The sequence below is a fragment of the Pinus tabuliformis genome, chromosome J, assembly GCF_031772625.1.
Source record: "Pinus tabuliformis cultivar Carrire ecotype Pingquan chromosome J, CPIR1, whole genome shotgun sequence".
NCBI lineage: Eukaryota > Viridiplantae > Streptophyta > Pinopsida > Pinales > Pinaceae > Pinus > Pinus tabuliformis.
Window position 1 is genome coordinate 1131917195 of NC_142295.1, and position 21493 is coordinate 1131938687.

General features: G+C 34.6%; 1 protein-coding gene across 1 annotated transcript; it reads left to right on the forward strand.

The window, feature by feature from the left end:
* Positions 1-531: 531 nt before the first annotated feature.
* Positions 532-3089, forward strand: LOC149231063 (calcium-dependent protein kinase 10-like). The gene is made up of 2 exons (XM_089381530.1): positions 532-1222; positions 2704-3089. Exons 1-2 carry the CDS (start codon positions 532-534, stop codon positions 3087-3089), a joined length of 1077 nt encoding a protein of 358 aa, XP_089237656.1.
* Positions 3090-21493: the final 18404 nt, after the last annotated feature.

Sequence of the window (21493 nt, forward strand, 5' to 3'; positions counted from 1 at the left end):
GCTGTTTAGGGATTTGTCTTAATGGTTGAGTGGGCTTATGGTTAAGAGCATGTGTTTCTTCTTAAGAAGTCACAGGTTCAAAACCAAAGAGATAGAGTATGGATGCCTTCATATACTTCGCAGCCAAATAACTAGACTTATCCAACAAATAAGAAAGTCCCATACACCAATTTGATGTAGCTTAACAATAACTTTAAAATTAGATAATAATAATAATATTTAATATTTATAAAAACATAAGTAGATACTCTTATCTCCTCATAAACAGACTTACACTTACACCCCATATATATTTATCAAATATAATTAATATATACAAAATAATAACTAAACCAATTTTAATATTAAATATTTTTAATATCAACATAAACAAATTAACCTAAATTCTGTCAAATTTAAAATTTTAAACAACTCTATAAATTTGTTTTGAGACGACGTACACCCTCGTTTGGAAAATTCCTTCTCATATATAGAGAATCGAATACCAGCCAAAACTATTATAACCATTTCGAAGTTGGCGAGGGGTATACAATGTCGATTAACGAATCCCCACCAAGCCAATCTTTTCCATTAGAAGCTCTTGACACAGATGCACAGACAAATGTTCATATTGTCACCACTGCAAACGTTAGACAACCATCCATAAACTCCATGAAAAAATCTGGTTCATCTAAAGCAAAGAGCAGGTCAGAAAAGTTAGCTGAGGAACTGGTGAAATACGTGGGAACTTCTGTATTCACCCTCGGAAGCAAATTGCCCAATAATGGCATCCACGATATTTTCGAATTCGGTCCGACTTTGAAGAACGTGAGAATCAGAAAATGTTATCGCAAGGCCACTGGACAAACATTGTGCTGCAAGAGCTACTTCAAAAAATATAAAGAGGAATTTTTAAACGAAGCATACTTTATGTATTACCTGCAGGAAGAGCCCGGCATTGTGAAACCTGTGGCAGGATTCGAAGACAGACAGTTTTTCAATCTGATTATGGAGTTTTGTCCAGGAGGAGATCTGTCACAACTAGTCGTTAAGAAGGGAAACTATGTAGATGCCGAAGCAGAAGCTGCAGCCATTTTCAGACAGATAATGGAAGCTTTGGACCGGTGTCATAGAAAATTTGTTATGCACAGAGATATTAAACTGAGCAACATTTTCCTGTCATCAACCACGCCCCCGGTTGTCAATCTGGGGGACTTCGGCCTCTCCATAGAATTTGAAAAAGGTTTATGATTTATAGTTCATCATAGTTTTTGAAATATTTTGGAAATTTAATAGATAATTTGGAAATTTAAATTGATAATTTTGAAATATTTTGGAAATTTAATAGACAATTTGGAAATTTAATGGATAAGTTTTAAGTTAATTGTTTGATTTAGTCTTGACCTCACAATTTCCTCAAAAAACCAATAGAAATTTGGCAGAATTTTTCTAGCAGAAATTTTTGGAAATTCATATTATAGCTGTCAGCCTTTAGAATTTGGTTGTCAAAGGTTCTTGATGGTGCTGAATGGATTTTCACCATAAAAAATTGATTCAAACAATGGTTTAGATTTCTAAATTCTAACTTATGTGATTCTTAATGACTGGAAATTCTCTTCCTGATTAATCACACTGGATGTTTGGTGTCAAAAATTTTGGAATCCTCTAATGTGGTTCATTATCAGAAACCACAGTAGAGAGCACAAGAAGTTAACACCAAAAATGGATTATGATTAATTTGGAAGAGATTTTCCAAAGATTAGATTTCTGGACAAAAAAGAATCACCAGATTCCGGTGAGAATTTGACAATCCAGTCCAAAGTGTGGCCTCAGTAGACAAGGTCTTTCTCAAATAAAAGTATTTGATTTAGCTCTAGGGTTTTTTTTTTTTTTTTTTATAAGTAAATCATCAATTTTCTCTTTTTTTAATATTTTTATATCTATTGAAAAATATTTTGAAATTTGATAATTAAGAACTGTGTAGTCACCAAATGATCTTTTCATGGCAGTTAATTGTAATCAAAATCCAAAATCCTATAGATATTTTTAAAACTAAATGGTAATCTCCTCTTACTAAGGTTGGGAAATAGTTGATAATACTACAGTTTCATCTATTGAGTGTTCACCAATGGTAAAATTATGGAACAATTTCTTCCAACAACTAAGAACAAAAATATTTATTGATGATATCAAAGTGATAATATCAACCAATAAGATATCCCTTATGCAAATATTTCATCATAAAAAGATTTATTCTTCATAATATTCAAAATAAAGATTCCATTTTATTGGGCATATGAATTCTTATCACGGAGAGAGAATAGACTAAGAGCCTATAAGTCATTATATATCACATCTAGAGATGTGATATTAATCCATATAATCTATAAGGCTTATAATCAATATAAATGGATTAATATATGAAACGAACTATATACAAAGTAAACACGTTCGAAAAAATCTTCCCCTGAGTTTGAATTGTTTAATCTGCATAATTTTAGTACCCAAAAATTTTTCAAGACATTGAATCTATTTATATATTCAAAAAATATATTTTAAATAACAAAAAATCTTAAAATTATATTACAAGATTTTAATAAATTCACTCCGAGAAAACTATTTCATTTCAAATTGGAAAATATTTCCACACTATGTAATTGAGATAAGTTGAAACACTGACTCTGTGCCCAGCAACTAATGTCAATATCCCTTCTATTGAATCAGGCAATGTTTTTTATGAGCCTATTGGGACTCCTCAGTATAGGGCTCCCGAGATCGTGGCTTCTAATGGCTACTGCGAGGCCGTCGACGTCTGGAGCGCAGGAGTTCTGCTCTACAAGATGCTCGTGGGCGTTTATCCGTTTGGCTGCCATGGTCGCCAGCACAGTGGCGGTACTCTTCCCTTAACATCAGAAGAGACGACCAAGCTTTGGGATGACATTTTAAACAAACACCTCGATTTCACAGTTGGCCTTTGGTCTCGCATTTCAGAGTCTGCCAGGGATCTTGTATCAAAGATGCTCGTCAAAAATCCCAAGGCTAGGTTAACTGTTACAGAAGTTTTAGGTAAATATACACTGGAGCTTTTGTTCATGCATACATTTTATTAATAAATATCATATTGGTCGCTAAAATACTCATCTTTTCACTGCAGAACACCCATGGCTGAACGTTTAAGCTGAATCAAGTTACCCTAAATGAGATGAGTACACAATTTATAGTTTTGTTTTAACCTATTTTGCTAGCATAGATCCAGTAAATAAAGTAGATGAAAAAAGTTCTAGATCTAATAAATAAAGAGGATGAAAAAGATGCAGAAATATTCGATATTTTAATAAATAAAGAGGATGAAAAAGATGCAGAAATATTCGATATTTTTATAATGAGAAACCAACTTACCCTTAAGAAATTGCTAAGTAACAATATAATGGAAAACAAATTTTAGGGTAAACATTTCCTCTCATTTAATTCCTTAAAAAACAATTGACATCCTAAAACTTTTATGATCAAGTTAGGTTATCTTAGTTAATGGAAAACAAATTTTAAAGTAAACATTTCCTCTCATTTAATTCCTTGAAAAACAATTGACATCCTAAAACTTTTATGATCAAGTTAGGTTATCTTCTCATTTAATTCCTTGAAAAACAATTGACATCCTAAAACTTTTATGATCAAGTTAGGTTATCTTAGTTAACATCTGGTACTCCCTTAAACTTATACAAAAAAGATATCCGAACATGAATCCTTATAAGAAAATGTAATAGCTACCAATATTCTTTGATTGTTTATATATTTTCAAATTTAGGTGTAAAATTAAATAAATAAACAAATTATTAATATAGTAATATGGAACATATTGTTTTATAAAAAAATCTTTTTTTTTTATTTTTTCTTTTAATTTATTATTTTTATCTCTCTCATCCATGTTTGAAGGCTTTACTCGTATCAATAATTTATTAACGTATTATTATTGTTACATGCTATAATAAAAAAATTATATTTATATATTTAATTTTGATTAAAAGTATTTTAAAATATTAATAATCTTATTCTCATTATCCTTGTTTGATTCGTTGTTGATTTTACAATAAGTTTAAAAGAGATGTGGTAAAATTATTTCATTCTCACTCTTACTCATAAATGAAACAATTTGATATCCATATTAAATAACATAATTTTAAATCAAAATAATGAGAGAAATCTTATATTTTTATATTTTTTCTAGAGAGAGTGTAATTCATTCAATTCTTAATATAAAAGTAGCTTAGATCGAAGTTAATTTTGAATAAGGGTTGAGAAGAATCAAATCTCTTTTGCAATGAAAAAAGAGTGGTTTCGAAGTTGAGAGATTTGGGTTGAGAGGGATATGTCTCTTTTGCAATCAAAAACATTAAGAGATTTGATCCCTCTTAGTGTTTGATAGATATGGAGATAAGATGGGTCTAGATTGGTTTAATTTTTGTAAATAAAGTGTAAAGTTAAAATGATATAATTTTCATATTTAAAGATTACCCATCAAAACACAAAACAACAATTATACATTTTGATTTTTCATTCAACTTTACCAAAGAACACATTTACCTAAAATGGTTCACCTTTAAATAAGTTATATTCCAAAGGAATACAATGGGTTCTCATAAAGTTGTGCTAAAAAACTGTTGGTAGCTTCACCGTGTCAAGTTTACCTTAACTATCTAACAAAAATTAATAATTATCGATCAAATTAATAATAATAACTCATAATTTTTATTTTTATTATTTTAGTTTGAAATTATTTTTATTCTAATTTGAGATTATTTTTATGTTTATTATTTTATTTACACAACATAGCTTTTGTTGTCGAGAGAAACTGTAGGTTTCTTATTAGTACTCCAAGCAACTACTCTTGAACCCAAACTAAATGAATACCCTGAAGTTGATTTCTTGTCATCCATACATCTAGCCTAATCTGAATCTACATAACCAATCAACTTGATATCTTAAAATCTCTTTGCTGCTTTTTGATGTAATTCCTTGGATTCTGCCATAAATTTTGATACCATACTGACTACAAAATAAATATCTGGTCAAGTTCTAGTTAAGTAGATCAAACTTCCAATCAATTGACGATACAAAGTAACATCAACTAAATTGGAATCATCATGTCCATATAACTTCAACCCAACTACCAAAGGAGTTATCATTGGCTTGCAACTCAACATTTTGAACTTCTTCAAAATGTCCCAAGTATACTTGGCTTGTGACATGAAAATACCATCTTCCTTATGCTAAACTTCAATACCCAAGAAATAATGCAACTCACCAAGATCTATCATCTCAAACTCAACAACCATATGTGACTTAAACATTTGAAATGGTTTTGTATTGTTCCTTGTGTAGATCAAATCATCAACATATAAGACAACTATCAAAATGTCTTGTCCTGACTAAAAGATATAGATATTGGGCTCAAATAAACTTTTAACTAATCCATGGTCCTTAAAATACTTACCAATTCTTGAATACCATGCCCTTGGCACTTGCTTAACATCATACAAGGCCTTCTTCAACATATAAACATAATCTTCTTTTCTTATTAATTTTTCATGGTAAATTAATTCTTTTATTGGAAGTAATGAGCAATAACATGTACAACCACATTCACAAAATAAAGATTGTAGTGAGATACACAAGAAACTAACCACACAATAGACACAAGTATTTTTGGACAAATGTTATAGAAAAACCCCAATGTGGGAAAAACTAGTTTTCAAATCTAAGGGTTCATATTATTATTTTCAACAAAAATTGTTATTGAGAAATTACAAATTTTTCTTCTCATTAGAAAATCTCCAGCAATATTTTATATTCACTTATGCTAGTCAAATTAACTTGAAGAATCCCCATAGCTTCCTCTCTGCAATTTGCATTACTTCCAACAACTTACATTGGCAACCTGGTAACTCGCACTGGTATTTCGGCAATTCACCTTGTCTCCTAGAAAACTCGCATTGGCCTTTGGAAGAATCACACTACCTATAGAAATAATCTCGGCCTAAAATCTTGTGTATTTATTGAGAAACTCAACCTCCTCCTCAAACTCATAGCCTCACTGGAAAAACGCGGTCTTCTTCATAAAATAACTCATAGTAAAAAATTCCTGAAATTCTTCTCCTGATCATTGTTGTTGAAACCTTGTTAGTGTCTCACTAAAAATCACCCACTCAATTTGTTAGATCTATCTCCAATGTTGTCCATCGATCTCCCTTTATATTCTCTCATTCACAAATGAATGGCCACAATTAGAAGTGAACTCAATCCAACCGATGGCTAATATCAACTTAGAAACTTTTCACAAGATTCTAGAGGTAAATTGATCTTATCCCAACTACCATCAATTAATTATCCACTTTCCATAAGTTTAAAAGTAGGAAATATTTTAAAAATCACTAATTGACATAATTAAGATGTTTTCCCTAGGTGAAACTTGGGAAAACATCTAGCACACCTATTTAAGCTACAATATTTAACACTCCCTCTTAGCAAGGAAGGTGTTCTCCACAACACCCAACTTATCCCTAAAGAAACTAAATTTCCCTTTACCAAGGCCTTCGTCAAAATGTTTGCAACCTGTTGATTTGTAGGAACATATTGTATTCAAAAGGATCCACATTGTACACAATCCCTTATGAAATGGTATTGGATGTTGAATTTTTTCAACCTGTCATGAAATATTGGATTCTAAGATAGCTTGATGCAACTTTAATTATCATAGTGGATAATGGTCAACTCCATCCTCTGACCAAACAATGCCACTAGTAGCTTTCAAAACCATATGAATTCACATGTAGCCATGCTTTCTGCCATTTACTCTACTTCTACAAACCTTAATGCAACCAACTTATGTTTCTTGCTATACCAAGAGACAACCCCTAATCCAATGTTGAAGCAACCCCTTGCGGTTCTTTTCATCTCCACTGCACTACCTGCCTAGTCTCCATCAGTATATCCCATCAACTTGATACCATTAGCCTTAGTATGTCTCAACCCATACTCAATTGTACCTTGTAGATATCGCAGCACATGATTGATTGTTATCCAATGCACTCTCCTTGGTTGCCCTATGAATTGACTAAGATTTTGACCAAAAAGAAAATGTTTTGCCTTGCATTGACCAGATACATGATAGAACCAATAAATTGTCTATATAAGGTGGGGTCCACTGCCTCCTACTTTGATGCATCAATCTTCCACCAATTGGTTATCATAGGTGTAGACATGGGTCTATAATCCAACATCCTAAATTTCTTTAAGATCTCCATAGCATATCTCCCTTAACCAAGTAATATCTCCCCATCTATATGCCACACCTCTAGAACTAGAAAATAGTGCTTCAACCCCAAGTCCTTCATCTTGAACTCTACTACTAATTCCCTCTTGCAATTTTCTATGAGCCTTGGTGACCCATTCAAAAATAGATCATCCACATATAACACGGGAATGAGTGGTTCACCTCCAACTATAATATAGTAGAGGTTTGAATCTGCCTCATGTTTGATGAAGCCCATCTCCTAAAAGTAGTTGTCAATACAACCATACCACTCTCTGGGAGCTTTCTTGAATTTGTATAGTGCACTCTTTGACCTGCATATATGGGTTTCCCTCCCATGCATCTCTAAACCCTATGGTTGTTTGATGTACATCTCCTCTTCTATGACTCCATTCAGGAACGTCATATTAACATCCATCTAATGAATATGCTATCCCATATGTGTTGCAAGTGAGATCAAGACCCTAATGGAAGGCTAATAGAGAAAACGTCTCCTCATAATTTATTCCCTCTTTCTAAGAGAACCCCTTGGCTATGAACCTTTCCTTGAACTTTTCTATATTTTTACCTACATCGTGATTGATCTTATAGATCCATTGGGAACCAACCACTACCCTATCCAATGGTCCAAGCACCACCTCCCAAACATCATTCAACATGATGGAATTGTACTCATCCACCATCACATCCTGCCACACCTGATATTGTGCAGCCTCTGCATAGTTAGAATTCTCATTATCAATAAGCTCACTCATCAATTCCTTGTACCCGGAATATCTCCTTTGTGGTCTCTTGTCCTTGTTGCATGATCTAGGAGCTCCCACAAAATCCCGTGCATCTCTCAATATCTGAAGCACCTCACGATTCCTTCTCCCACTTATAGTAGGTGGAGATTCAAGATCCTCCTCATGTTTCTACTCCACATGTTGCGAACTCTCCTCAACACCTATACATGTGCTCATATTGTTCAATGCACTAGTACTTGTGCCCTAAGCCTGAGATTGTTGTTCAATCTTTGGAGCTTCTACTTGCTGACCCTCACTAACTATTGGAAACTTGTGAGATCTCCTGAAGGCTTTCACCTCTTGGAACTTGACATCCTATCTCACGATGATATTCCTACTCCCTAGAATATAGATCATGTATGCCTTGGATGCTTTTTTGTAACCAACGAAATGCCCCTCCTCCACAATCAAATCTAGCTCAGTGTGTTTCTCTTTTGGAATGTGATAATATGCGATACTACCAAGAATCCTAAAATGACTGACTTTTGGCTTCTTCCTTGTAAATGCCTCCTTGGGTGTCATATTTCCTAACACCTTTTATGGGACCCTATTCTAAATGTAAAAAAAAAAAAATCTATATGCTTCTATCCAAAGATATCTAGGCATGTCTTGATTATATATCATGGCCCTTGCTCCAATTATCGTTTTATTATTTCTTTTTGCAACCCCATTCTATTGTGGGTTGCACATATTTATCCATTTTGATTCCCTCGTTTGTGAAGAAATCCTTGAAGGCTTTCTCAATACACTCACCCCCATTATATGTATGAAGAACCTTAATCTTCTTGTTTGTTGAGTTATCTACAAGAGCCTTAAACTCTTGGAAGCAACTAAAGACTTCATCTCTTATCCTCAAGAAGTGAATCAAGGTCTTCCTAGAGAAGTCATCAATAAAGGTCACAAGGTAATCATAACTCCTACGAGACTTAGTGGACAATGGACCAAAAATATCAGAATGTATTAGATTTAGAACGCCCTTGGGTCTACTATCACTCCTTGGAATGTTGCCTTTGTGAACTTCTCAAGTACACACCGTCTACACACATCATCATGTTCTATACTCATTTTTGGAATACTTGTCACAATCTATCTGGGCAACTTAAGTGCTCCATGGTGGATATGACCCATCCTCCTATGCCATAGCTCTCCCATGTATTTGCTACTGATGTTGCTAACTAATGCCTTTGGAGTGTCCAACTGCAACCTGTACAACTTGTTACTTCTCACGAAAATTTTCTTTACTAAATTCCAATCTTGATGCTTCAAATATACCTTTCGTCCTTAAAAGTATACGTCATATGCCTTATCTTGAAGAGCATAAACTCAAGTCAATTTCATTCCCAAACCTGGCACATACAATACATTTGTAACATGAGTATTCTTGCCTAACTCCCTCTAAAATGTGACTATCCCTGTACCAACTGGAGTACAGTAGGACTTGTTTCCAATTTGAATCTGGAATCTTGTATCCTCTACTTTATAGCTAGAAAAATACTCTCTAACCATTCTCATATGACATGACGCCCCACTTTCAATATACTAGTCTCCTTTGGTGGTTGAGCTAGATAAGAAAGTTATAAGAGAGAACTCATCTTCTAGTCTTGAATATAGTTGAGTCATTAATATATGTTGAAATTGTTGTTTGTTGCTTCTTCATCTTATCACCCTTGTTTTTTTCAGACATTGACTGACATAGTGTCTATGTTGACCGCATCCCAAACACTTTATTTTACTCAAGTCTTTCATTTTCTTCTCTCCCTTGGATTTAGGCCATTTGCTTGAGCCTTTATTGGGTTTACCCTTTCCTGCAAGAGCAACATTTTCATCATCCTCATGCTTCTAGTGTTTATTTTTGTTTCCATTAACAAGGCTCAACCTAAGCTCTTCTTGAGTGAAATCATTCCATAGGTGATCTCAATCAAGTAGGTATTTTCGTCCATTAATCACTTGGAAAAACACATCCCACTGCTTTGAGAACCCATTTAGAGTAGTTCTCATGAGCTCATCATCATCAATATTTTCTTTGACAACTACTAACTCATCCTTGACTAATTAAGCCTGGTGAGATAACTGACAATGCCTTCTCATTTATTATCTCTAGTGTTTCTTAGCTTCTCATTTGAGGATTAATTTCATGTTTACAGTAGCATTCTAAAACAATTTCAGGATGGCATCCCAAATCTTCTTACATGTATCCAAATCTGCAATATGGGGAACGATATGATATTTGACCCCATCTTAGATAATACACCTCATCCTCCTTGCGATAGGTTGCTAACTACATAGGATTTGTCGGTATGAAAACAATAGATGTTTCATATTCCTTCATTCTATGCTCCTCAAGCAACAATAATATTCTAGAATTCCATATACCAAATTTTGATGCACCATCAATTCTATCTTCATCACTTAAACCAATTGAAGCCATTTATGAAACCCTTGAACAATAAACCCTAATAAATCTAAAGAGATCTCAAGAGAATCGAACTATGTGAAAACCTTTGATTTCTCTTCCAAAACTCTCATGCTTAGATAACCAATAACCTTAGTGATTTAATGTGCAGATACCATGTGAAATTGTTTCGCTGCCCAGAAGGTGTTATTAACCCAATTAATTATTTCCTATTAATTATTCAGGGAAAATTTTTTATTCTTTTGGAAGTAATGAATAATAACATGAATAAAACCATTTACAAAATAAAAATTGCAATGAAATATACGAGAAACCAATCACACAATTGACAAGTATTTTTGGACAAACATCCCTAAAAAAAAACCAATGTGGGGAAAACTAGTTTTCAGATCTAAGGGTTTGTATTATTATTTTCAGCAAAAATTGCTATTGAAAATTACAATTGCTTTCCTCTCCTTGGAAAAGATCTATCAATATTTTATCTTCACTTCTGATAATCAAATCAACATGAACAAACCCCACAACTTTCTCTTCTACAATTTGCACTGCCTCCAGCAACTCGCATTAACAACCTGTTAAATGTCATTTTGTCGCCATTAGGAAAATTATCATAAAACTTACTCTCTTGCTATATAATAAACCATTCTTAGTAATCCCCTACAATATTGGAGCAAAAACAATCTTGATAAGCACAAGAATCCTAGATTACATTTCTTTAAAATCCTAATTTCAAGCAGTGTCACACTTTTCCTATGAGAAAACTGCAACATCACAGGTTTAATCACTGCCACCTGCACAATGTGTCACATTGTTCTCCACTAAAAAGAGTGATAACCTTTCTAACTAGGTAAAAATGAAAAGTAAAGTCTAGAAATCTTGTTGAGGAATTATATCTCAACCACCTAGACTTGAGATCCTACCTATTTGAGCCTCATCCTAGGATTGGTGGATCTAACCCCACTCATTATGGAACCTATTCCCCATTTTCGTGGATCTCGTCCCATGGAAAATGTATCTCCAAACTATTTTCCTCTCCTATAAATACAGTGCAAATTAAAGGAGAAGAGGTTGGCTTTTGAAGTACCCTTATGTTATCCAATTGAGGTTGAAGGCTTGTCTACAAAGCAATGATTTGATACCTTTGAGTGGAAGCTTATGACATGAAGGTCTGGGTTGTAATATCTCCCTCTTATTTGTTAATACAATATATATTATTTTTCTCACATGATTTGATTACTATTTTCATTCATCATATCAGAGCTCCTTGATCTTCTAATTAGTATTTGTTTGAACTTATTCATCCATGGTACGTTTTGATCCTTTTGTTTGTCTATGTAGTTATAGGTTCTAGTCTTCGGAGATTGAAGTAGTGTAGGAAATCAAGAGGGAAAAGGATTGAAGTGAAAACACATTTCGTTAAACAAGTAAGTCATGTTCAAACTTTACTATAGAAAGATAGTATGCATTGTCCTATTTTTTCTATATTTAATCATTGAGTCTAGGGAGATCACTCTTGTCCGCAAGAGTGATTTGTCCATCTAACAAACTTGGAAACCATACTAGAGAAAATTTAGTTCTTTAGTGGCTTTCTTTGCCCTTTGTGGATTCAAATACTCTGGTTATTGTATTTTGATTCTTAAAATCTAGTTTTTTGGACCTTTTTGAGCATTTTTCTATATATTTTTTTCATATTACAATTGTCACACATAGCTTATAATAAAAGTATGACATGTTGCACCTATAGCATAATTAAAGTGAAATGGTTATAAATTATCACAGTTTTCATTTGATAACAATGTGACAATTGGCAAATTGCCACATTTTTCTCATGTTTAATAGTTACAACGTCGCACTCATGTGAACAGTCTACTTGCAACAACCTTAGAAAATTGAAAATTTTCAAAACTTTTTTGAATCTATTTTCATCAGGGAAAAGTCAACCTTAAATTTGAATTATTGTATTTAAGTGTCTTTTTTGAAAAAATTAATTATCTTTACATTTTTAGGATTTTGGGTCTAATTGGTTTATTGATCTATCAAAACAGGGTCCTTTTCTTCTGGAATTCATTGTATCAATCTATTTTCTTTCAGTACATCTGATCAAATATTCATTAATGCATGTTGTAAAGAATTATTTCATCAATTGAAAAGTTAGTAATTCTCACAAAAGATAGCTTCAATTTGAATTTCTTTGTTTTATTAGATTGAAATAAATCATGATTATTCTTTCTATAAAACACCAATAAGACAAATAAGCTTTTTGTTATTGGGACTTGATTGAAAGATATATTGCTTGGAATTGTTATTTGATTTTCCTTTTGAAATTTATTTCCAAAGGGGAATCATTGCGTTTTCAAATTGTTTGAAAATATTTCTTTCTTCCCATAAATAATATTTCATCAAATTGAATAGGTTATAATTTCATGTTCGTTACATTAGTTTGGAATTACCTTTAATGAAAAGTGAGACAATAAAATCAATAAAGATGTTTAAAATAAACAATTGGTCAACAATAATCACATTTAGTGTGGGTCTAGGTTAGAAGACGTGTCCAGATGTTTATAAACATAGGATTTGTCATTTGTTATTAGTGTTACATTCTGCGAGTGGTACATCAGAATATATAAGGTTGTTCTACCACCTGTTAGCGCTTGAAATTTCACCTCAGGCTGAGAAAGGTAAACCTCAAGGCAACATCAAACCACTTAGCCTCGTAGCTAGCCCTACGGGGCGGGAGAGGGCTCTCTTCGGTCTATCTCGATAAAGATCTTCAATGGGCGAGATAACCAATAGGATAACACTGATTTTAGGCTAGTAAACTGATCAAAAGGGTTGATTTGGAATTTTTAGGGTTTTTGGTGGCAAATTGAGGAGTGGCAATTTTGGGTGCGGGGATAGGACACAGTTTCTGCAGGGGGTTCTTTGGGGCGAGATAGGATACAGTATTGATGCCTTAGATTGAGGTGAATGGATGAGAAAGACAGGTGAAGAGCTAAGGAGAGCAAACAATAACTTTGAATTCTCCTTAAACAGCAGAAAACATTGAAATTAAACAAACTTAAAAGCAGAGCATGACAGTCATGAATTCTACTTTAACACTTCATTTGTTTAATGTGTAGAAGGAAAAGTAAGGAAATGATTCACATAACACACTTACAAGTACATAGAGAAACACACCATCAATACATGTAACCACAAGAATCCCAAAAAGGACTGCAAAACCCTGGTCTTCCTTAGCCAAAAATTGCAGAGATACAGTGAATAATACAATGATAGCTTTTCCCTCAAGAGTCCAACCATGAAAATGAGCAAGAAAGTACATAATATAGATCATCTAACCTCTTTCCCTGCCTCCATGGGTCGATCTCACTATCCTAGGAGTTGTTTCAACCACTTCTAAACTAAGCACTGAAAACTAGGCAGTCAAAACAACTTGCCTCTATAAGCTAGGAAACCAATTCATTCATTTAATTTTCACCTATTTCATGAATGAATCTTCTAGAAGAGGTACATAAGTGTAAAAGTGTCAAAAAAGTACATTAATTACATCAAAGAGGATAATAATCCACCCCAAAAAGTCAAACAGGGTCAAACTGCGTTTTTCTGAGCTGTACACTGAAATTTGTATAATAATCACCAACCTACTGTTAGTTTATGAAGTGATTGATTCCCATTCCAAGTTCGACCAATCCCACTCTTCCCTTGGAGAGTGAAACCCATACCACTCAGGTCGATGAACGATTCGTTGATGAAGTGGTCAACTTGATTCTATCTTTATTTGATCCCACTCTCCTCTTAGAGAGTGAAGTTAATATCGCTAAGTTCTTCTTGTTACTTTAGATTCCACCGCACAAGGGGTAATTTCACCCATTTCCACATAACCCCCTCCAAGTACTAAGGTAATTTCCTTTTATTGGAATAGACTGACAGAGCCATGTCTCCCTCATTTTATCCCTTTCCTAATCATTATGAAGGCTTGTGATAAAAAAGTGTATTGCACTATTATGGATGAAGGTGGTTCTCTTATATTTTACCCTTAACCACTTGGCAATATTTGGGTTCCCCTTAGATTGTGTTTGTTACTAAGAATCTATTGGCTTTTAATAGAAGAGACAATGAACCTTTAGGGATCCTTCCTCAACTACACATTACCTTGGAAGGAAAATTTTCTATATTAATTTCATGGTATTCCAAGGCCCTCTGGACTTCAATTTTCTCCTTGGGTGAGACTATTTCTATGCAATGAAATTTTTCGTGTCAACGCTCTTTCTTGTGATGTCTTTCCCTCATAATGAAAACATTGTGACTATTGACCAGCTTTTGTTTGGTTCCCTTGATATGACAACCAATCATCCAACCTCCTTTAATGTTCCTTATATGCAAGTGGTATCCACCCCACTATAGGTTAATTATGTGTCAACTTGTCCCATGCCTTCACTTACAAATAAAAATGAGCCTCTCGATGTATGCTCGATTTATTTTTACTTAGATCCACTAAGTGACATGATAAAACATTCAATGGGGACATTGGAGCTTGATCTTTTTACCCCTATTAAGTCCCTTGGAATGTATTCATTCCAGGGAATTTTTCTTCCATCTGATGAAGACCTCTTGGAAGCCATGATCGAGGTGTGTACCTTAGCATGTGTTCCTTCTAGAGCAATGTCCTCTTGGAATTCATGACAAGATTCCATGAGCATAGTTCCTTTCCTATGTCAAGCTCATTGAAAAATGAATTAGGCCATCATGAGCATAGTTCTTTTCTTCTATCAAGCTCGTTAAAAAATGAAACAAGGTGTCATGAGCATGGTTCTTTCTTGTGTCAAGCTCACTAAAAAACTGAAACAATGTGTTTTGAGCATAGTTATTTTCCTATTTCAAGATTGTTAAAAATTAAACAAATCCCATTATAATTGATTTGAGTCTTTGATTACATCTTGTAAATGTTGAGTCAAGTCTTTCACCTGATCTCATAAATGAACCTTCATTTCATCCACTTATTAGTAACCAGTAGTCTACTTGAGTAGATGAAAGGAAGCTTGCGGGACCTGTGCCTCTAGTCATCATGTTAGAATTAAGCCACTAGCCTCTGTTATTATGTGGGCGTCGAACCTATCTCAAGAACAGTTTTTTCTCTGTTTCAAGCTTTTGTAAAAATGAAACCCATCTCAAGCATAATTTTTTCTTTGTTTTAAGATTTTGTAAAACTGAAACCTATCTCAAGCACGATTTTTTCTCTATTTCAAGATTGTGTAAAAATGAAACCTATCTCAAGCAGAGTTTTTTATTTGTTTCAAAATTGTGTAAAAATGAAACTTATCTTGAGCTTAGTCTTTGCTCCTTTTTGTGCTCATAAATACATGAGAATAAGTTACTAAGTATACTTTCACTTTTTCAAGCTCCTTAACACTGAATGAAAAAGGAACCCCCATGAATCATATTTAAGATCTTTTTAGACTTGAGAAATATGAAAATATTGTCGAATAAACTTGTTTCTTTCGTGCTCGTAAAAGTATATGAAGAAACGTCTACCTAGTATAAGTTTACCCCTTTTACAGACTAAGTAGAATATTTATGAAAAAGGTATACTTTGATCAATCATGGTTAAAAGAGTTCACCCTTGTATTATTTTACACTTTTTTGGGCTTGGAGGATTAAAATTATGAAAAAAACCATATGGAGTTTTTTTTCAAACTCTCTAAATCTGAAAAAGAAGTTGAGTTACCCCTTCAATAGACTTATAAAATGTAAACAGCATAGAACTTGCCAATCATGATGAGACCAAACCACTCCTTCCAAGGGTTCATTAAAAATATTTTGAAGGAATTATACGAAGGATAAGCTTATACTACAAGCATATGTTATCCTCCTCAAGCTTGTGTAAAAATAAATAGGTACTTTCCAGAAATTGTGGGGGGGAATTGGGAAAACAATGTATAAAGTCAGTATTTGGCAGTAAGTCACTCTTGAACATGATACTTCTTCACTTTCATGTATGATTAGGTTTGGAAATCCACTTACCTATATGTCAATCACACCTCCTTGAAAGTATTCATACTGGTTTTTTATCCCATATTGAGTCAGTGTTGCCAACTTCATATAGTGTCGTTAATATGTTCAAGAGAATTTTAAGCTCAGTTAAAATTACTTTTCAATCTTCAAATCCTTCAATCACGCCATCCTTCTCTAAGTCAAACCTAAATCACTACAAATTTGTTTCTCAAAACTTGACATGTGTTTCATGTCATATGCCATCCTACGACGGGTCACTTCCTATCGACTTCAGTTCACTATCTAAGAAGTCGATCTAGCTCTTTTAGTACCTTGAAGGTTGCATGCCTCAATTGTAGGTTTCTTGCTTTGGACAATAAGATCTCATCATTGGCCTTTGATCGAATAACTTTTTGGGTGTTCGACTTCAAGACATGTATTCACACCTTATCGATTGTACTAGAGTATCTTGAGGGCCATTGACATTCTTGGTGGTTTCTCTCACATATGTTAGTGGTCCTCATCATTGACCAGTAATCAAATGGTGTCTACCATGTTCGAATTCGACACATTCATTCACATGGTTAGGCTCATATTATCGAGTGGTAGTGACAAAGACCCTGGATCTATTTTCATCCATCCAAGTTGCGAGGAGTTTTCATGACTGATATATTGATCCACACTTAGATAATAGTTATTTTCACATCCAATCTATTCTAGCATGGATCCACAATGTATGTTTGGTGGCCATGATTTAATTTGTTCAGATAGATCTTTGCACATTTCCATACTTAGGTCTAGAGTTGTTGATATGCTATACTGAGTATGGGAATGCCTACCTCAGAGATGATTTCATGATTATATTGTACTATGTTGATGGTGCTAGACCCACCAACATTTTGGGGATCTCCCCGATATGAAGTCCCAACTAGACCTCACACTATTTGGAATACGAGTCCCGACAGTGGGTGATAATGTTATGCCTTGACTGCGAAAACGCGTAGACTGAAGTATGACAACTTTGGGTGAGAGCAAGTGTGTGACCTTGCAGAGATTCAAGTGTGATGCATGAAGGTTCTAACACACGAAGGGAGAAGGGAAGTGTTCCCCTTGGAATCCTATAGCAATACGCATCTTAAAAGGAACATACGAGGGTAATGACATCACAAGCTAAGATGTGGAATAGTCCACAAGTTAAAGTGATGAATTAACACAACAATACGCATTTGACAAGATTCATACAAATTCAAATGAAATAGTTCATGAGAATAAGTGTAAGTTAAATAACATACATTGCAAATACAACAAGAATAATCCTAGTATATTCACAACATGTGCATGAAAGTGTGTCAACTCTGATTTTATTATTATAAGTGAGATTTTTGTTCATACATACACCATTGGCATACTCACTCTATGCTATGGAGAAGCCAAGGATCTTTAGAATACTCCAAAACTCCTTCTAATCCTAAGCCTAGCCAGAAGCTTGGCTCCCAAAATCCCATTACATGAGTTATGAGGTTCTATTTATAACAAGAGGGGGTGACTCTTCAACTCCCCTTTGTGAACTTTGGACTACCCTCATGACTCTTTAACTTCTTTACAAAAATGACTCATTACATTATATGATGACTCTTCATATTCCAATATTGATACTTGGAATTTCACTTACAACACAATTACAAATAATATTACATTTTACACTTGTACCCATATAAGACAAAATAGGGTAGAGACAACTTGACAACCCAATAAGACATAAGATTATGATGCTAGCGATTGGGAGAAATCTAGCTCAGCAACCCCCACATGCTACTTCTCAATCACATATTGGTGTCAAGCTTTATACTATGTGATGATGCCCCCAAACTACGTGATGGTGTCTGGATGGAAGCGGACTTTAGTCTCAATGGCACCCAGGTACAATGCCTTGGAACCAGTTTGAGTTCATTCTGAAACATGAGAAACATTAATCAAAATGTATTTTAGATTAATCACATCATTGGTTTTGAGTCAATGTTTTGAACCATCTATTGTGGTTCATCCTCAGGACAAGGATGAAAAACCAGATCTATCATTACGTATAAATAAAAGAGATGCATCAGGTCCCATAAATAAACGTTGGAAAATAAGTTTAATAAATTAAATAATTTAAGTTTTAAGGTAAACATTAGAGTAGAACCTGGTCACTTAAATTCATCTTAAAACTTCTTAAATTAAATGAACATTCAGCTTAAAACTTACATTATTTAATTGATTAAACTTATTTTCCAACATTTATTTATGGGACCTAATGAATCTCTATTATTTCTACCTAATGATAGATCTGGTTTTTCATCCTTGTCTTGAGGATGAACTACAGTAGATGGTTCGAAATTTTGACTCAAAACCAATGATGTGATTAATCTGAAATACATTCTAATTAGCGATATGGATCACAGAAGTCTTAAATCCTGAGCAACATTGTTCTTATTTGGAGAGGACCACCAATGTAATTCTACATGTTCTATTTGTTCAGCTCTAAATCCTCCTTGGTGGCAATTTGTCTTAGCTGCTCCAAGTACTCATTAATCTCCTGCCAAACTTGGTTCCTGTATTGTTCTTTGGTGAGTGAACTGATTGATGGGATTTGGTGTGTTCTCACCAAGACATCCAAACAACTTAAAAATCGTACATATGAGGCCTGAATTCTACCAATAAATGAGATGAGTTGCTTGTTGTTCTGAATCAACATCTGAACTTTTTCTTTCTCCAGCTCTATCTATGGCTTCATTTTCTTCAATAATTCAAGTGATTCCCCTTTGTATCTCATTTTCCACTCTTGCACATAGGAAATCCATTTTCAACAAACTCTTTTATTTGTTGTTGGAATCCATGCAAACGAACAACTGCTTTATGTACGGTGACAAGTTCCTAATAGAGCTTATGAATGGTTTCTCCGAGTGTTGATACTTCAGCAAGTATTGTTGTTCTCATCTCCTCTGAGTAAGCATGTGCGAAAACTACATTATGTGTTGTTGCACAAAGTTGTTTGCCTCTTTCCTGACATCCTGCAAGTTCTATGTCAATTTCTCATTCTCGAACGTCAAATACTGAATGTTTGATCTTGTTTCTCCTACATAGGACAAGCTGTCTTCGGCAATGGTATTTGGATGCTTCCTGGTTTCCGACATTATCATACTTTTTCTAACAAAGGTAGGTGATGCATCGTCATCCGAAAAATTCTTTCTTCATGCTTGTACAATCCTCTTTTGGAACTCATAAAATGACAAATTGCACACATACATTATCAGATCATCATCAAGGGGAAAAAATCCCCCTTCCTCGCTCAAGGTTGGCTCTGCTACTGTAGGTGGTGGAGACTGAGGGATGACCTGAGGTGTGCTAGGCATCATATCAACATATTCATTATGTAACTCTTATTCCATCTCCATGTTTGTCACTTAAATCAAGTGCTCAATCTACTAAGAAAGCTACCTATCCTTCATCTGTTCACCTTCCTCCTCAGCTGCTGGTTGGTTTTGTTCCTTCTCTTCAACCTGTATCAGCATTGTTTCCTCTATCATTGCGCCTTGCCTTTGTTCTTATTCCTACTTCTGCTTCTCTTCTTGTTCTCTCCTCAAATATTTTTCTTGCTTTAGTTTATGCTTTGTCTCGTGTAGCTTCAGTTATGCTTCCTGCAACCTCTATTTTTCTCTCTTCCTTTGCTTTCCTCTCTGTATCCTTTTCTTCCTCTTAGCTTCTTATGCCATAGATTCTTTCATGATAATAGGATCTTCTTTCATAGTATAGCTTTGTTCTCCCTCTAGATTGTTGGCAATCTTCCTCTTTCCCTTGTCTTTCATGGGATTATTACCTTCTACTATTGTTTCTTCCTGGATTACTGTCATATGTGGACCAACCTATGAAGTCCCTGCTAAACTGACCATCTCACAAATTCTGGAGGCATTGTAGAAATACCTCCATGGATCCTCCTCTGGCCAATGGAATGCCCCGCCGATCCATGGGAATTAAACTCTCGCACAGTGGTCTTTACAAATACCACGGGGATCATACGGATTAAATTCCTAAGTACCAAATTCAAACTTCACTGTCTCCTTTCCCTCACCATCCACGAATTTCAATTTCTTTATCTCATATAATCCAATCTACAAAGGAAGAGTGGTCCATGGTGATTTCTTCTTCTTGTGCAAAGATGCTGACAATCCTGTGGCGAGATGGTATGATACTTCTTGCATGATAAGCTTGTCAATGGCACACCTGGGTAAAACATGTGGAGGCTTCCCTCCATCGAACACTCTAAGGAAGGTGCCACCTGGTGAGGCTACCAATCTGCGATGTTTTTTATCACCTCCATTTCTCCTTGTGACATGCATGGTGGATCTTATTCAAAGATAATCTTGTAAAGCAGGATGATGAAGTGGTTAGTTAGATGTGCCATTACTCCTTGATGACTACAATTTGAAAGAATCTTGCAATAGATATGTATGGTAGGTTATCAGGGTGTCCATGTCTAGTTCATGTTAGGGAACTATTTTTTTTCACAGATCGCACGGAGTAAATATGCAGACATATTAAACCTTGCTCGCTCACCATTGGGAGGACTCTAAGCATGTACGATATGGGCCCTCGACTATCAGGCCAACGGATCTGATTAGTTCAACGGCTTCCCCTCGTTCACCATCTGGTCCAATAAGACTTCCCACCCTTTAGGAAAGGTTTTCATGCTCTACTAACCATGGATCCTGCAATTAACATAACCAAGAGCTGGTAGGCCTTCCTAAGGGACTTTGTCTTGTATCTGTTGAAACTTTGATGGATCTTTAACCTAGTGTTTGAACTTGTATCTTGTGTTCACAAAGTTGAGGGTGGGATAGAAAAGTGATTCCATGACCTTCACTGTCTCGGGCAAGTGATACATGTGTTGATCATATTCTTCACGAAAGGTAGCAAGCTTCTGTCTGCTAGCACTGCTCAATGTCATGATCTTCTCATCAATGTGTGAGATAATCCTGC